The 17,565-nt window shown below is 49.1% G+C and overlaps 2 protein-coding genes across 2 annotated transcripts; both read left to right on the top strand.

Moving 5' to 3' along the window:
• Window positions 1-806: 806 nt before the first annotated feature.
• Window positions 807-8,728, top strand: HD556DRAFT_1441864 (P-loop containing nucleoside triphosphate hydrolase protein; the record flags this gene model as incomplete). Its single annotated transcript, XM_041306364.1, has 10 exons — window positions 807-2,256; window positions 2,307-3,180; window positions 3,236-3,801; window positions 3,853-4,189; window positions 4,239-5,134; window positions 5,185-6,087; window positions 6,143-6,252; window positions 6,303-6,455; window positions 6,512-7,001; window positions 7,056-8,728. 10 exons carry the CDS (start codon window positions 807-809, stop codon window positions 8,726-8,728), a joined length of 7,452 nt encoding a protein of 2,483 aa, XP_041161685.1.
• Window positions 8,729-9,633: 905 nt separating this feature from the next.
• Window positions 9,634-17,142, top strand: HD556DRAFT_1441863 (P-loop containing nucleoside triphosphate hydrolase protein; the record flags this gene model as incomplete). Its single annotated transcript, XM_041306363.1, has 11 exons — window positions 9,634-11,092; window positions 11,143-12,025; window positions 12,081-12,649; window positions 12,699-13,026; window positions 13,080-13,798; window positions 13,852-14,754; window positions 14,810-14,919; window positions 14,969-15,055; window positions 15,171-15,660; window positions 15,717-16,609; window positions 16,672-17,142. The coding sequence occupies 11 exons, from the start codon at window positions 9,634-9,636 to the stop codon at window positions 17,140-17,142; spliced, it is 6,912 nt and encodes a 2,303-aa protein (XP_041161684.1).
• Between the last annotated feature and the right edge of the window lie 423 nt (window positions 17,143-17,565).

Raw genomic sequence — 17,565 nt, 5'->3', positions numbered from 1 at the left:
CGAGATACGGCCCTATGACAGGGTATGACTAGCTTTGCAATCGATGCTATGAGTGATTTTCTTGAACGAACAAAACATATGAAGCGGTATGATCTATCAATAATATTAGTGAGACCGAGGAATTGGATTATCATATCATATGTCATGATTGACCTTTCTGAGATCTGTATTTCAAAAGATGAATTTCTCGTCCATTGATCATATACATCCACAAGAAGTACAACTCACTGATATAGTGGCTCTGCAAGTGCAAGTTCTACGTTCGCTGAGACGGCATCGAAGTTGGCGCTGATGAAGTTCAATTTTCCATCAGCTCTGATAGTAAATTATCTGCAGGAATGTCACCCACCGCTCCTCTGCGCAGTGATAGGCGACATCCTAGCATTCTCATTGCAGGGTTTTCGTTCACCAATGGATGGTCATATCACGATTAGCCAGGGCTGATACATGATGGTGTGTACTACTATGAGCCCAGCTAAGCGCTGAATTCATAATTAACTGCATTTCCTGTTCTAATAGTACTCGGATTTGCGTTTTATATGCATCATTTGCGAACAACATTCAGACTCGCCAAATTGCCAATGGTGCGTAGATCCCTGGATCTCGTGTGCCAATTGACTCGCGTACATTCAAAAGACTGTACAGTGCTTACTATTCATTAGGTTTGTGGCACTGCCAATAAAGTGGCCCTATAATTAGATTAGTAGGCCCAGTACCCACGTACGAACGCCCGCAATTTTGCTCTCAACACTCAGCTACTACCCACAACCTACAACGAGTCATAATCACTTACTAGCTTGCTTCTCATGAATCGTGAAGCTCAACTTGAGAAACGTTTTAACGACATTCTCAAAGGCAGAGTTCCTGCAAATGCACAAAACTACGCTCACTTTTTGGAAGCGATTTGTGTACAGCAAGACCCTGCAGCCTGCATCCACAAAATCGTTGAGAGCTCCCAAGGCTCAACCGCAGTTCAGGCTGCCATGCGTCACAATACTAACTCCCAGTTCCTCAATGGTCCTGCAACCAAGCTTCTGCTATATCTCTTCCGAGCAACAGACCTCGGTGACGTCTTGGATCACTTACTCATCGCCATAGTTGATCCTCCCATTTTTTGGACTGCCTTTACCCAAGCATTTGATCAAGGTGATCTCGATGAGCCAGCCCAGGAAGCATTCGCGGCACTCCTCCTTCGCCTCATGTGCCTCACTACGGGGAATACCTCGTGTTATCGTGACATCGCAAAGAAGTCTAGTATTCTTACGAAGCTTCTCGACTCATCGCAATGGAAAGTCAAAGACATTGGCTACCGTATCCAACACATCCTTTCCACATTCAATTCTGGTACACCTGTCACTGCAGTCGGGGGACCTGGTGGTCGCCATGATAATGATTTCAACGACTTCAGGGAGATCTCCATTCTTCCAACTGCAGACGAGATTCTCTGCCAGCAGCCTCCTTTCATTCGCCCGAGCAGCGTATTGGAGGATCCTGATGGCGAGGCAACTCGTACAGCTGACTACCTGGATAATACCTTCCGCTTGCTGCGCGAAGACATGTTATATGAGATAAGAGAAGAGCTCCAGACCGCTATAGGGCAGAAGAAAGGCCGTCACCGTGGGGTCACCATCGACGGTGTCACACTCGACGGCGTTTACAGCGGTGCGGATGATAGAAAAACTCGGTGGGGCATCAAACTCAAATGCCAAGATGATTTCAAGTCGATGAAGAATGTCCCCGACAAGCAGCGCAAGACTTTTCTCGAAAAAGATCCAGCGGGCGTTAGAATTCTCAAACATCAGTCTCTCGTATGCATACTTTCGGGAAATAAAGCAATCAGTCTCGCAAGCGTCAATCGCGTCGAGGCACTTCTTGCGCAGAAACCACCTGTCGTTGTACTTCAGCTAGAAGGGGAGGCTAGCATCACAAAAACACTCTTTCAGTTGCAATCATCCAATGCCATCCGGCTCGTTCAGATTGACACTGCCCTCTTTGCATTCGAGCCGGTCTTGAAGGCTCTGCAGAGGACGCAAGTCCTTCCGCTGTCGGAGGAGCTCCTATTCTGGAAAGACGGGAACACCATCGGTAGCGCTGCGGTGACCGCGGCTCAGGTTACGCGTCCACTTGCTATGAATCCGTCCATGGATTTGAAGCAGCTTCTAGGGCTTTCATCTAGTATTGTCCTTGATAAGTCGCAGGCGGCATCGCTATTGGCTGGACTTACGCAGAGGCTTTCCCTTATCCAAGGCCCTCCAGGTAGTGTTCATCAGCCACTCACTCATATCTGTTTTGTTGACATCCCAAAGGGACTGGAAAATCGTTCATTGGCGCGCTGCTAGCGAAGGCCATCTACGATCACACCGAGCAGAAAATCCTTGTAGTCTGCTATACGAACCATGCCCTAGATCAATTCCTGGAAGATCTCATGAAGATTGGGATTCCGGACATTAGCATGGTCCGCCTCGGCGGCAGACCAAATGCGCAGGTCGCTCATCTTGGCATTGCGGGCCAGAAGAAAGAGCGTTTCATTCGATCCAAAGCTGATTGGACTATTATTGACGACTTGAAAAAGTCGTCGACGTTTCACTGCAAAGCTCTAGAGACCGCTATGGATAGGTTCATAGCTTCGAAGATTAGTTTCACGGACATCCTCACGTATATCGAATTCGAAGAACCGACCTACTTCAACGCATTCCACGTATCTGAATACGACACTTCGGGAATGACTCGTGTCGGCAAGGACGGCAAAGCTGTCGATACTGAGGAACTCATCTTTCGATGGGCCAGAGGATTCGACGCTGGGCAGTTCAAAGCCGAGCCCAATGTACGTGAGGCTCAAGATATTTGGAAAATGCCTCCAGATGCTCGCCGGGACGTGATAGAGAGATGGAAGTCAGAGATACGCAAATTAATCCTCGAGGAGATTTGCACACTTGGCACAAACTACAACGGATGCCAAGATCAACTGACACGCAAGTTCGGGGAAGCCAGGGTGGCAACCCTCATGGGAAAGAGAATCATCGGATGCACAACGACTGGAGCAGCTATGTTTGCGCAGGACATTCGTGCGGCGAATCCTGATGTCCTTCTCGTTGAAGAGGCTGGTGAGATCCTAGAAAGCCACGTCCTAACCGCGATGGGTGAGACCACAAGCCAGATGATTCTCATTGGTGACCACAAGTACGTGAATCATTAGTGATTTCCAGTACATCTCCCTGAAGTTGACTCCTTACAGGCAACTGCGCCCCAAAGTCAACAACTACAAGCTGACTGTTGAAAAGGGTGATGGGTTTGAGCTCAACAGATCACTATTCGAGCGCCTGGTTCTCAAAGGCTTTCCTCATGAAACTCTGACAGCCCAACATCGTATGCGTCCAGAAATTTCAGCATTTATCAGGAAAATTACGTACCCTGACCTCACGGATGCTGCCAAGACCCAAGGCCGTGACAACATTCGCGGTATTCAGAACAACGTCATCTTCATTGACCACACTCATCCTGAGGATGACGACTCTCGTATCTCAGACAAAGGTGATGGGGCTTCGTCTGGGTCAAAACAGAACACCTATGAAGTAGAAATGGTTTGGAAGATCGTACGCTACCTCGCTCAGCAAGGCTATGGGACGGAGAGGCTAGTCGTTCTCACACCCTACCTTGGGCAGCTTTCGAGGCTTCGAGATGTCCTAAAGAGGGACAATGACCCTGTGCTCAATGACCTCGACTCACATGATCTCATCCGTGCCGGACTTATGTCCGCAGCTGACAACACGTCCAAGAAGCGCATCAGGCTTGCCACGATAGGTATGGATCTGCTACTCGACTCATAGCGCACATTTAACATTGTTTGAATAGATAATTATCAGGGTGAAGAGAGTGATATCGTCATCGCCAGTCTGACGAGGTCCAATAAATCCAACGACATCGGCTTCATGAACTCCCCCGAACGTCTGAACGTGCTTATCTCCCGGGCTCGAGATGGACTCATCCTGATCGGGAACTCGCAGACATTTATGAATGCGAGGAAGGGCAAGGAGCTATGGGGGAATTTTTTCAAGCTCGTCAAAGAAGGCGACCACATGTACGAAGGTTTCCCGATCAAATGTGAACGACACCCGAATCGAACTGTCCTGATTAAATCTGCGTCCGAATTCGATACTCTCTGTCCCGACGGTGGATGCACAGAGATATGGTAAGTATTTGGAAATTGTTAACACTGTTCTCGCTCACACTATCTCTAGTAATACCATGCTGAACTGCGGCATCCATCCTTGTCCACTTAAATGTCATCAAATCGCAGACCATTCCCAAATGCCGTGTCAACACCCGTACTCGGACACGTGTCCTGTCAACCACAAGTTGAAATGGAAGTGCCATCAGTCAAAGCCAGACCCTTGTCCGTTTTGTGTCAAGGAAGCCGAACGTGCCGAGGAGAAGCGAAAACGCGAACTCGAACTGAAGCAGAAACTGGAGGAAGAGGAACTGCAACGTCAAATACAACGCGAACAGGAGCGGTTGGAGCACGAATTACAAATGGCTGAGCTGAATGCTGAGTTGAAGGCGGAAATGGATGCTGTAGCTGATGCCCAGGTCGCGCAGCAGCGAGCAAATGCCATGAGGCAGAAAATCAAAGATATCGAGGCAGCCAGAGCCAATGCACTGAAGGCAGCTGCAAATGCGCAGGCGCATGCTGATGCCGCCCATTCTGCTTCGTCATCCAGGACGACAAATCCCCTACCTCCCACACCTCCATCCAATGCGCAATCAAACGTACCTCCGCCAAACGCTACTCCTCCATTATCGCCGCCGTCGCTGAACCCACCACCAAAAACGAAACCTCCAACTACCCAGACTCCTTCGAATTCTAAGCAATCGAAGCCTCAACAACCTGGACCTTACTCGACGTCCCCGATGAATGCAGTACCTACGTCGGCTGCCCATCAGGATTGGTTGCATCAGAAGCAAGTCAATGGAGAGAAAAATAGCGCCATCGATGGTATCATGGAGTTGACAGGGCTCGAGGATGTGAAAGCCCAAGTGCTCCGTATCAAGGCCCACATTGACTTGATGAAACGGCAAGGCGTCCCTCTAAACAAGGAGCGTCTCAATCTGGTCTTGCTCGGCAATCCAGGAACTGGTGAGTAATGGTCGAGGTTTTTAGTGAATGAGCCACTCACATCCCTCCAGGAAAAACCACAGTCGCAAGATTGTATGCGCAATTCCTTGAATCAGTTCAAGTTCTCCCAGGCGATGCGTTCATTGAAACGACGGGTTCGAGTCTGGCGCATGAAGGGGTGGGTGGAGCAAAAAAGCTCATAGCAGACGCCATGAAGGTTGGAGGAGGCGCTATTTTCATCGATGAAGCATACCAGCTCGTCAGCGAACACCAGCATACAGGAGGTCAGGTGCTGGACTTTCTCCTTGCTGAAATGGAGAACCAAGTGGGTACTCTAGTCTTCATTCTCGCGGGGTACAGCAAGCAGATGGAGAAATTCTTTGAGCACAACCCTGGCCTTCCCAGTCGTGTTCCGTATACTCTCAAGTTTGCAGACTACACCGACCCGGAGCTTCTAACGATGCTGGAAGCACTCGTTGAGAAACGATATTCGGGACAGATGAAGGTGGAAGATGGTATCAGGGGCTTATATGCTCGAATTGCAGTGCGTCGACTTGGACGCGGTCGTGGTCGCGAGGGGTTCGGAAACGCTCGGGCATTACAAAATATGTTTGCGAAGGTCGCCCAGAGACTAGCCGAACGACTTAAGAAGCAACGCCAGCAGGGGTGGATCGCAGATGATTTTCTAATCGCCAAAGAGGACTTCATCGGTCCTGACCCATCCCAGGTCCTTCCGCAGTGCGCTCCTTGGGAGAAGCTACAGAAAATGATAGGCCTTGGTTCCGTGAAAGACTCTGTTCGTAATTTCTTTGATATTGTTGACACAAACTATCATCGAGAGCTTCAAGAGAAAGAGCCTCTTGCGATGTCTTTGAACCGCGTCTTTCTTGGCTCTCCAGGAACCGGCAAAACGACAGTTGCGAAGCTCTATGGACAAATACTCGCAGAACTAGGACTCTTGAGCAACAATGAAGGTGATAATCCATACTTGTGTTGTTGTCTGCCCGTTGACTGATGACATTCTATCAGTCGTCGTCAAGAATCCATCTGATTTTGTGGGCGCATACCTTGGTCACTCAGAGAAGAACACCAAAGCTATCTTGGATAGTACTGTTGGTAAAGTCTTAGTTATAGACGAGGTATGCGATCCCAGATTCTAGCTGGTATTAATATTGACCTCATCTGACAGGCTTACATGCTGTATAGCAAGAATTCTGGATCCCAAGACCAATTTAAAACGACTGTAATCGACACCTTGGTCGCAGAGATTCAAAGTGTACCTGGAGAAGACCGCTGTGTCTTGTTATTGGGATACAAGGAACAGATGGAGGAAATGTTCCAGGTACGTTCAAAAGTTCGCTTGAATTACCGGGTGTAAAATTTGATATGTCTACTCAGAACGTGAACCCTGGGCTTTCTCGCAGGTTTGCCATTGAAAACGCATTCACTTTCGAGGACTTCACTGAATCCCAACTGCGGGATATCTTGGACTTCAAGCTGAAGGATCAGGACCTTGGGGCCACTGACTCAGCGAAACAAGTCGCTAGTGATCTTCTGAACAGAGCCAAGAACCGCCCTAACTTTGGCAATGCTGGTGAGGTGGAGAACATGCTCGGTCTGGCAAAATCCCGCTATCAGAAGCGTCAAGCATCAGTCCCTCCCGATCAACGTTCCGATGTGATCTTCGAGCCTCAAGATTTCGATCCAGATTGGGATCGCGATCGCAATGCTGCAGCTAATCTGACGAAACTCTTTGAGGATCTTGTTGGTTGTGATGACATTGTGACAAAGCTGGGCAACTATCAGAAAATTGCTCGTGCGATGAAGGCTACTGGTGTGGATATGCGGAAACAAATTCCAACGAGTTTCATTTTCAAAGGACCACCAGGTAAGTAACAATTTCTTATCTAGAGCGGAATGTTGATGCTTTACTTATCCCTAGGTACTGGCAAAACAACTATTGCGAGGAAGTTTGGTCAGGTGTATTACGACATGGGATTTCTTTCTTCGTCTGACCTTATCGAGTGTTCCGCTTCCGACCTCGTAGGGCAATACGTGGGTCAGACCGGCCCCAAGACGAAGAAACTTTTCGAAAAGGCCTTGGGCAAAGTACTTTTCGTGGATGAAGCGTACCGACTTAGCAACGGGCATTTTGCGCAAGAAGCTATTGATGAAGTTGTTGGCCTCATGACCAACGAGAAGTTCATGAACAAGATGGTCATCGTTCTTGCAGGTTATGAGAAAGAAATGAACGCTCTTTTGAGTGTTAATCCGGGTCTCGCCAGTCGTTTCTCTGAAGAAATCACTTTGACCAACATGACGGCGGCCAAGTGTCTTCAAGTGCTCGACAAGGAATTGCAGAAGACGCAGATCATCTTGTCCGAGCTAGCCGACACCACTTCTTCTCCTTACTCCGAGATGGAGATTATTGTCGAGCGAATGTCACGCTTGTCGAACTGGGGAAATGCCCGAGACATCAAGACTATTGCCCAGAGACTCATCCATCACGCATTCAATACTGTGGCAAACACTCCTGGGAGTACCCCATCACTCACTGCAGACGAGGCGATAGCTATCATGAAAGACCTACTCAATCAGCAACGCCAGCGACTGAATATTCCACGTATAACCACTTCACCCCCGTCAACCCAACTGCCGGTGGCATCGTCCAGCAATTCCGCCCCTCCTCCGCCCCCTTCCCAATCAGGTTCTTCTTCCGCAACCAATGGATCTCAACCACCTAAACCACCTTCCCAAAAGAGCTCTTCATCCAACCAGTCGCCGCCAAGGCCTCCTCCGAAATCAGGGCCACCCTCTACACCCGGCGGATCCCAACCGCCTAATAAGCCACCTTCACGCTCCAACGCACCATCTACCACATCGCATCCGAAAGTTCCACCTCCCCGATCATCAACTCCCTCGTCTACTGCAAAGGTCACTCCACAAGCGACTTCTCGTCGCTCAAGACAGCCCAGAGGTTCCCAGCAGGCATCGCCCGCACCATCCAGCTCAAACAGTCTTCCTCCTTTCTCTATTTCAGATGCCAAAACTGCCTCTCCCATTCTTTCGAAAGGCAGTATCCCGCCGACTCCAGATCGGCGAGGGAAAAACACGCAGTCACCGGTTCAAAGCACACCACGGCCCCAGTCTACCAATGATGTTCGGCGTGACCTAGGAGTTGCCAACGCTGTCTGGAGGCAGTTGGAGGCCGATAAAGCAGCGGCGGAGGAGGCAAAAAAGAAAGCGATCGAGGAGATCAAGAGGCGTGATGCTGAATTGAGTAGAGCCGCTCAAAGACAGCAAGCTGCGGAGGCTGCAGCTCGGGCCCTTGCTCAGCAAAGGGCACGAGACCAGGCTGAGTGGGAAGAACTCAGGCGCCAGCAGGAAGCGGCTCGAATTCGAGAGGCGGAGGCAAAGGCAGAAAGGGAGAGAGCTGCTGCTGCACTCTTCCAGATGCGTCGGGAGGAAGAGAAGAAGAAACGCGAAGAAGAGAGGATACAACAGAAGTTGAGAAATCTAGGTGTCTGCGTACAAGGCTACGCATGGATCAAACAAGCATCTGGTTACCGTTGTGCGGGCGGATTCCATTTTATTCCCGACTTCCAGCTGCGCTAGTAGTTCCGTGCACTGTCGATTCTACGTACGGTAGCATTTTCTTTAGATGATTGTGTTTTAGACTAGAGTAATGACGAATTTCGTGTGACTGTCACACTGAGTCGAACTGTCGAAGCTACTACTTTTTGCAGACATGTCGTCAACACAAAAACATATCTCATGCTCAATGCGATCAGAAATTCACAATAGCTGGAGCTTAGCGTGGTACTGCAATCACAAAGCATCATGCATCAAGTCCAATGATTACACTGTCATTACACTCACTGTGAGTTCTGTTCGCATTCCAAAGTTCGTATAGGCTGGCGGCCTGGTTTGAATAAATACAATTAATAGCGATCAGACAGGAATCGGGACACAGTGTACTTCCCCCAGTAACAACTAGGTCTGAGCACTTGAAACCTGTGCTTCGAATCAGCATCCGTCCATGACACACGTTCAACGTTAACGTTCAACTAGAACCTAGATGTTCAAACGAGTGCATTGGCTATTTATAATCATCAATCATGATGCAGGCGTTGGGACAACTTGAAAACCTTGTTAAGAAATGAGCGCTGAGCGCTAGCTGGAGTACTACACCTCAGCCATAGGTCACATAATAATATGATACCGTCGCGACGATTCGGAAGCCTTATCGATCAAATTCTAGGGTTCCACAGGCCGACGGGCTCGGATCTTCTTGGGCGCTCTCTTATCATCATGTGAAGGATCCAGGATTCGCCAACACATACTAGTGCTAACTGGTGCTTGCGCAGATCCTGTTTGTTGTCCTTCGATCACACGTGCACTTCCGAGTCTAACCCTCAAAGTTCAACCTATCAGACCTTTCTATTACCACACAATCTCGAACGTATTTTTTCTCCACACTACCATCAACACCGCTGTTGCCGCTGAAGGACACCCAGAATATGTCTGATCGACGAGCTGCATTATTGAACAAACGGTTCTATGATGTTCTCAAGGGCAAAGTCCCTATCGAGCCACGAAACTGTCACTTATTTCTCGATTCCATATGCTCCCAACCGGATGTTGCGTTATGCGTAAATAAGATAGTGGGAGAATCAAAAGGACCCTCTATTGTCCAGGAGGCGATGCGACTGGACTTGTCGGTAGAGTTTATGAATGGCATTGGTGCTAACGTTCTTGTATATCTCCTCCAGGCCACAAGCATCAGCAGTAATGTGCTGGATCACCTGCTTGTCCAGATAGTCGAACCAGATTTCTTCTGGTCGGCGTTTAGCCACGCTTTTACTCGTGGAGAGCTACTCGAAAAGGCTCAACATGCGTTTGCTGGCCTCCTCCTTCGGCTGTTGAACCTTTCCAACCACGACACAACACCTTATCTCGAACTAGCTGGCAGGCCAACTGTGCTCCCAAAACTTACAAGTTCTGCAAACTTGGAAGTCCGGCTTATTGGAGAGAAGATCAAGCATATCCTTTCGACATATGGCTCCTCAACCCCTCCATCGGCTGTCAATGGCCCAGGCGGACGACATGACAATGATCTTGTCAATTTTCGCGACATTGCTATCCTTCCCACAGCAGACGAGATCAGATCTAAACAGCTACCATTCTTGCGCCATAGCTCGGAACTGGAAGATGAATCTGGAGAAAGCACTCGTACCGCGGATTACCTCGATAATACATTTCGTCTTCTTCGCGAAGACATGATAGCAGAGATGAGAGAGGAACTTCAAGCGCTAGAAGGAAAGAACGTCAAGCGCCACCGCGCCAACCTGATAGATGGTGTTATACTCAAAGGCGTTTATCATGGCACTGATGACCGGAAGATGTTGTGGGGAATAACATTAGAGTGTGTCGACGACCTGCCATCTCTGAAGCGCATTCCCCTGAAGGATAGGAAAGCGTATCTCACAGATGATCATGCTGGCTCCAAGATCCTTCGTCATCAATCACTCGTCTGTGTGGTGGTTGATAAGGAAGTGGTCGGCTTTGGCACTGTGAATCGAGTGGAAGATCTCTTGATCCGCAGCCCTCCTGTTATCGTTATTCAACTGGACGGGCGGGCGAGTACAAGCAGAACCATTCTCCAGCTCCGCAATGCCAAAGACGCGAAGCTCCTCCAGATTGACACTGCTCTTTTTGCTTTTGAGCCGGTGCTCAAGGCATTGCAGAAAACGCAGTACATCTCAGTATCAGATGAACTACTGTTCTGGAAGCGTGGTGTTACTCTGCAGAACCCTCCGCAAATGGCTGATCATGTTATTACGGCTATCGAAGCCAACCACTCTGGAAACTTGCAACACTTGCTTCAGACTCCAGACCCCATACACTTAGATCGTTCGCAAGCCTCGTCTATTCTTTCTGGCCTGACTCAGAGGGTGTCTTTGATACAGGGCCCTCCAGGTATGTTCTTTGACGCTGGATGCTAAGTCAATGCTTATGTGGCGGGTCAGGGACCGGAAAGTCGTTTGTGGGCGCCCTCTTAGCCAAAGCTCTTCACGACTTCACCGATCAGACAATTCTCGTTGTCTGTTATACTAACCATGCTCTGGACCAGTTTTTAGAAGATCTTCGCAAAATCGGCATTCCTGATAACAATATGGTTCGACTTGGGGGCAGAGCCAAACCGCAGCTGGCGCATCTCAACCTCTTCAATCCCAGTCAGAGAACGTCCCAGCCCTCACGGACTAAAGCAGATTGGACGATGATCGATGAATTCAAGAACAGACTCAAATATCTCTGCGGTCGCCTTGACAGCTCTGTTGTAGAGTTCATGAGAAATAGGATTGGCTACGAGGATATTTTAACGCATATCGAATTCGAGGATGAGGCTCATTTTGAAGCGTTTCGCGTTCCCAGCTCAGATGATGGCATGGCCGTTGTAGGCCGCAGAGGTCGGGAGATTGACCCAACATATCTAATCGCACTATGGGAAAGAGGCCGTGATGCGGGTATCTTCAAAAATGCGGCTCACCTGAAGACGGAAGAATCGGCTCGGATTTGGACTACCCCCTTGCCTGTCCGTCAGAGCTTGTTGGCGAAGTGGAAGAACGAACTTCAGAAGCAGATGGTAGACGATATTGGCACCGTTGGCAGAGAATACAATAGCTGTCAGATAGACCTCACTCGGAAGTTCGGCGAGTCGTTGGTCGCAACACTCAAGGAGAAAAGGATCATTGCATGCACTACAACAGGGGCTGCGAAATTTAGTGAAGACCTTCGAACTGCCGCTCCCGACGTTGTCCTTGTAGAGGAGGCTGGAGAGATTTTGGAGAGCCATATTCTGACTGCTCTTGGCGCAAACACAAATCAGCTGATCCTTGTTGGAGACCACAAGTAAGCATGCTTTCAATCACTACCTTTAGCGCCTCATTCTGAGTTATGAATTTAGGCAATTGAGACCGAAAATCAATAGTTATCCCCTGCAGGTTGAGAGTGACCAAGGATACGACTTGAACAGGTCGCTTTTCGAGCGCCTTGTTCTAAAAGGATTCCCTCATGCTACTCTCACCCAGCAACATCGTATGCGGCCTGAAATATCTGCACTCGTGCGCGAACTCACATACCCCGAACTCACCGATGCTGCCAGCACTCGCGGCCGAGCTGATATTCGTGGCATCCAAGATAACATCATTTTCGTCAACCATGCACATCCTGAGGACAATGAGGGCAGAGTCAGCGATCGCAGCGATCTTGGTTCCATGACTTCAAAACAAAACTCTTACGAAGCTGGCATGGTTCTGAAGATCGTCCGGTACCTCGCTCAACAAGGCTATGGGACAGATAATATTGTCATCCTAACACCTTATCTCGGACAGCTCTCCAAACTTCGGGAAGCCCTCAAGGCAGACAATGACCCAGTGTTAAACGACCTCGATTCTTATGACTTGGTCCGTGCGGGGCTACTCTCTCCCGACGCTGCAAAGTCATCCAAAAGGAAGATAAGGCTCGCTACTATAGGTATGAATTCCATTAGAACGAATACCTGACGTTTGACTGACTGGAGCAGACAATTACCAGGGAGAGGAAAGTGATATCGTGGTTGCTAGTTTGACACGATCGAATCCTGATGGCGCTATCGGCTTCATGAAGTCCCCTGAACGTTTGAACGTCCTCTTGTCTCGGGCCCGTGACGGTTTCATTCTCATCGGCAATATGAACACGTTCGAGAGCAAATCGCTCCTTTGGAATCGTCTATTCGATCTTCTCAGACAGGCATCACACATCTATGAAGGGTTCCCCGTTAAGTGCGAGCGCCATCCTGCGCGGAAGGCTATTCTGCGAGATGCTAATGATTTCGACGATCAATGTCCAGATGGAGGTTGTGCGGAACCTTGGTGAGTGTCCTTTCAACAATGTTCGGTGCATCTCGCTGACGTTGGTCCTTTAGTGGCACCATTCTCAGTTGCAACGTGCACCCTTGTCCTTCAAAGTGCCATCAACTTTCTGATCACTCCAAAGTACCTTGCCAACAGCCGTTATTTGGGAAGTGTGGTGCGGGCGTCCACAAAGTTTCGTGGAAGTGTCATAAAGGGCCTTCCCTAAAATGCACTCCATGCGAGAAGGATGCGGAGCGCACTACAAAGCAGTTACTGCATGATGCAATACTCCAGGAAAAACGTGATGCCGAGCAAGCTGCTCATGATACCCAAATGGCTGAAATGGATGCGCGACTTAAAGCCGAGGTTGAAATTATTGCGGATGTCAATACTGCGAAGCAAAGAGAGGCTATGCTCAAGCAGAAGGAACGAGAGATCCAAGAGGCAAAAGTTCGCGCACAGAAAACAGCAGGTTCCTCGAAAGACGGCAGTACAGACGCATCCAAACCAACGACCTCTCCCTCACAGCAATCCCCACATCCTTCATCTGCTCCTTCGCAACCTTCTGGTAGCCAAAAAAGTTCTGCTGCTCGCGACGACTGGGAATCGCAGAAGAGGCTCATGGGCGAGCAAAATGACGCAATTGATAGTATTATGGCGATGACTGGACTGGAAGGAGTGAAGTCGCAAGTTCTACAAACCAAGGAGAAGCTAGACTTGATGAAACGTCAAGGAACGCCTGCCAACAAGGAGCGTCTGAATCTTGCGCTCTTGGGAAATCCAGGGACAGGTAGGAACCCTTCTTCGTGTAATTTTCTTGCGCTAATTTAAAATTTTCTACAGGGAAAACAACGGTCGCAAGGCTATATGCCCAGTTTCTCGAATCGATACAAGTACTCCCAGGAAACGCATTCAAGGAAACCACAGGAGCGAGCCTGGCACATGATGGCGTCGGTGGTGCAAAGAAGCTCATCGAGGACGTTATGAAAGTCGGTGGGGGCGCCATATTCATCGATGAGGCCTATCAGCTAGTTAGCGCACAGGGTGGGTCTGGTACCGATGTTCTGGACTTCCTGTTAGCAGAGATGGAGAACCGCGTTGGAAGCCTTGTTTTCATCCTTGCCGGCTACAGCCGTCAGATGGAGAAATTCTTCAGTCACAACCCAGGCCTTCCGAGTCGTGTGCCACATAGATTCACATTCGAGGACTACACCGACGAAGAGCTCCTTGATATGCTTGCTGATATGGTGGAGAAACAGTATGGAGGCAGGATGAAGGTCGAAGACGGCATCCAGGGTCTTTATGGCCGAATCGCAGTCCGACGCCTGGGCCGTGGTCGTGGCCGCGAAGGGTTTGGCAATGCCCGTGCACTGCAAAACATGTTTGCACAGATACGTCAACGACAGGCTGCAAGGGTAGGAAAAGAACGCAAAAACGGATCATTACCGGACGATTTCTTGCTCGTTAAGGAAGATCTTATTGGTCCCAATCCAGACTCAGTTCTTCCGCACTGCCCTTCGTGGATAAAGTTGCAAAAACTCACTGGTCTTGAATCCGTGAAGCAATCTGTCAACAACCTATTCAACCTTATTAGGGCGAACTATCATCGCGAGTTGGCAGAAAAGCAGCCTCTCAATATGGGTCTGAACCGGGTTTTCTTGGGCTCCCCAGGCACTGGCAAGACCACTGTCGCCAAACTCTATGGTCAAGCACTGGCAGACCTAGGGCTTCTCAGTAACGGTGAAGGTTTGTAATTCTGCTGAAGAATCTTTGAGGATCATTACCTGATTGCCGTCTTTAGTTGTGGTGAAGAACCCTTCAGATTTTACCGGCCAACACCTCGGCCAATCTGAACAGAACACTAAGGCCATCTTGGAGAGTACTGTCGGAAAGGTTCTAGTCATTGACGAGGTGAGTATATATGTCCGCCTTCAACTTGTGATTCTCAACGCCCCGCTAGGCATACATGCTGCACAGTAAGAATGGCGGTGCCCAGGACCCCTATAAGACCGGTGTCATTGATACCATGGTTGCGGAGATACAGAACGTACCGGGGGATGATCGTTGTGTCTTGTTATTGGGATACAAGGAGCAAATGGAAGACATGTTCAAGGCAAGTGCACGACTTCATGATCAAAAGCCAACTCTGACACACGAATCAGGATGTTAATCCCGGCTTTGCTCGGCGCTTTGCGATTGAGGACGCGTTCATGTTTGAAGACTTTACTGAACCTCAGCTACAGGAGATTTTTGAACGCAAGCTAAACGACCAAGACCTCAGTGCAACAGAGAAAGCCAAGCAAATAGCGCTTGGTCTTTTGAGCCGAAGAAAGAATCGTCCGAACTTTGGGAACGGAGGGGAAGTGGAAAACATGCTGACTTTTGCAAAAGACCGATATCTCAAACGGCAGGCATCGCAACCTTCCCATCTGTCTCAGGACATCGTCTTCGAACCAGAAGACTTCGATCCTAATTGGGATCGTGATCAGCACGCTGCAGCAAACTTGGCTCAGTTATTCGAAGACATGGTTGGATGCGAAGCTGTCATTCAGAAGCTGGGAGATTACCAGAACATGGCGCAAGGGATGAAAGCATCGGGACTGGATATGCGCAAGCAAATACCTACTAGCTTCATCTTCAAGGGACCACCTGGTAATCAAATCCGAATATCCAAAGTTGTTGTTCACGCATTGATGCCTTCTCTTCAGGAACTGGAAAGACGACCATCGCAAGGAAATTTGGTCAAGTCTATTATGACATGGGCTTCCTCGCATCTACAGAACTAGTAGAGTGTTCCGCGTCGGATCTCGTTGGCGAGTACGTTGGCCAAACAGGTCCCAAGACGAAGAAACTTTTCGAGAAGGCCGTCGGCAAAGTCCTCTTTGTGGACGAAGCCTATCGACTCAGCCAAGGTCATTTTGCGCAGGAAGCCATTGACGAAGTTGTAGGGCTGATGACCAACGAGAAGTTCATGGGCAAGATGGTCATCATCCTGGCAGGATACGAGAAGGAGATGAACCAACTTTTGGGCGCAAACCCTGGGCTTTCCAGTCGGTTTTCCGAGGATTTCATTCTGCCTAATATGTCGCCAACCCGATGCCTCGAACTGCTTGACAAAGATCTGTGTGGGTCAAAGGTCGCCGTTCAAGGGCTGTCTGATCCATCGTCATCACTGTACGAGGATATGCTCAACATCATCACTGATATGTCGAGCCTCGAAAACTGGGGTAATGCGCGCGACGTAAAATCTATTGCGAAACGGTTGGCTCGCCCTGCGTTCATCTCAGCTGGGAAAGCTCCAGGGAGTTCACTGGTCGTTTCATCAGAAGACGCATTGCGTATCATGAGAGATCAACTCTCTGAGCAGCGACAACGTCTCAACTTACCAGACAAGACAGTTTCATCAACCCCTGGTATCCCACAGATGGCTATGTCGAGAAATATCGCACCTCCTCCTCCTTCAACCTCTCAGAATGTGTCTCATAAAGCTCCTCCAAATCCCCCTGCTTCCAAGCCATCTCGTCAACAAACATGGCAGCGGCCCGAACCTGCCTCCAGCCTGAGTGGGCCATCTCCACCAAACACCACGGTTTCATCTCAGGTTAGTGTCACACTACATAAGACAGCGAAGGGTTACTGAAACAAAGTTCATCGCTTACCCAGACAAATGATGAGGCGCAACGGGATCCCGGTGTAGATGATGCTACTTGGATGAGGCTACAGGCGGACAAGGCAGCTGCGGAAGCAGCCGAAGAGGATGCCGCTGAAGAGTTACGAAAGCATAATATTGCGCAGCAGAATGCCCTGAACGAGCTGCGAGCTGCAGAAGCTGCTGCACGAAAACTCGCGCAGAAAAAAGCAAATGATAATGCCGCCAATGAAGAGCTCATGCGCCAGCGAGAGGCTGCTCGCATCCGAGAGCTAGAGGCTAAGGCTGCTCGAGAGAATGCCTTGGCCGCGCTGAGGAAGAAGCAGGAAGAGGAAGTGAGGAGGAGGCGCGAAGAGGCTCAAGTACAGCGGAAGTTGCAGGAAATGGGTGTGTGCGTTGCAGGCTTTCGCTGGATCAAGCAGTCGCACGGTTATCGATGTGCTGGTGGTACCCATTTCATTTCGAATGACCGGCTGGGTATCTAGGTCAGATTCGACATCCTGACCAACCCACTTGGACGGCCTTACATTGTCATTAGTCTTCCAAGGTGGATCATGGACGAACATTCTTTCTATTCTTGTTTATATGCATTGAACTTGATTGAACTCTCTGCTGTAAGTTACTGTTAATCTGACGAATCAAATGCCAATCCAATGTTACCTGACTCAATATGATCATAGTATCTGCCATTGAAACCTTTGAGTAAATCATTGAGGAAACGTTAGGATAGTTTGCAAAGACTAGATTGAACTATCCACCGTCGAGCACGAGATTAGGGATCAAAGCTGCGGTCAATACTTCGAAGATACGAATGATCTTACACGCGTGGCTCAAAGAATTTCCAACAATATTCAAGGCAGACTGAAATTCGATTATTATGCATGCAGGTCTAATTATAACAGTGCTCG

This window comes from Suillus plorans (assembly GCF_016647745.1).
Source record: "Suillus plorans strain S12 chromosome Unknown HD556scaffold_20, whole genome shotgun sequence".
Lineage (NCBI taxonomy): Eukaryota > Fungi > Basidiomycota > Agaricomycetes > Boletales > Suillaceae > Suillus > Suillus plorans.
The sequence above is the reverse complement of the archived record's forward strand: the minus strand, read 5'-3'. Positions and strand labels throughout refer to the sequence as shown.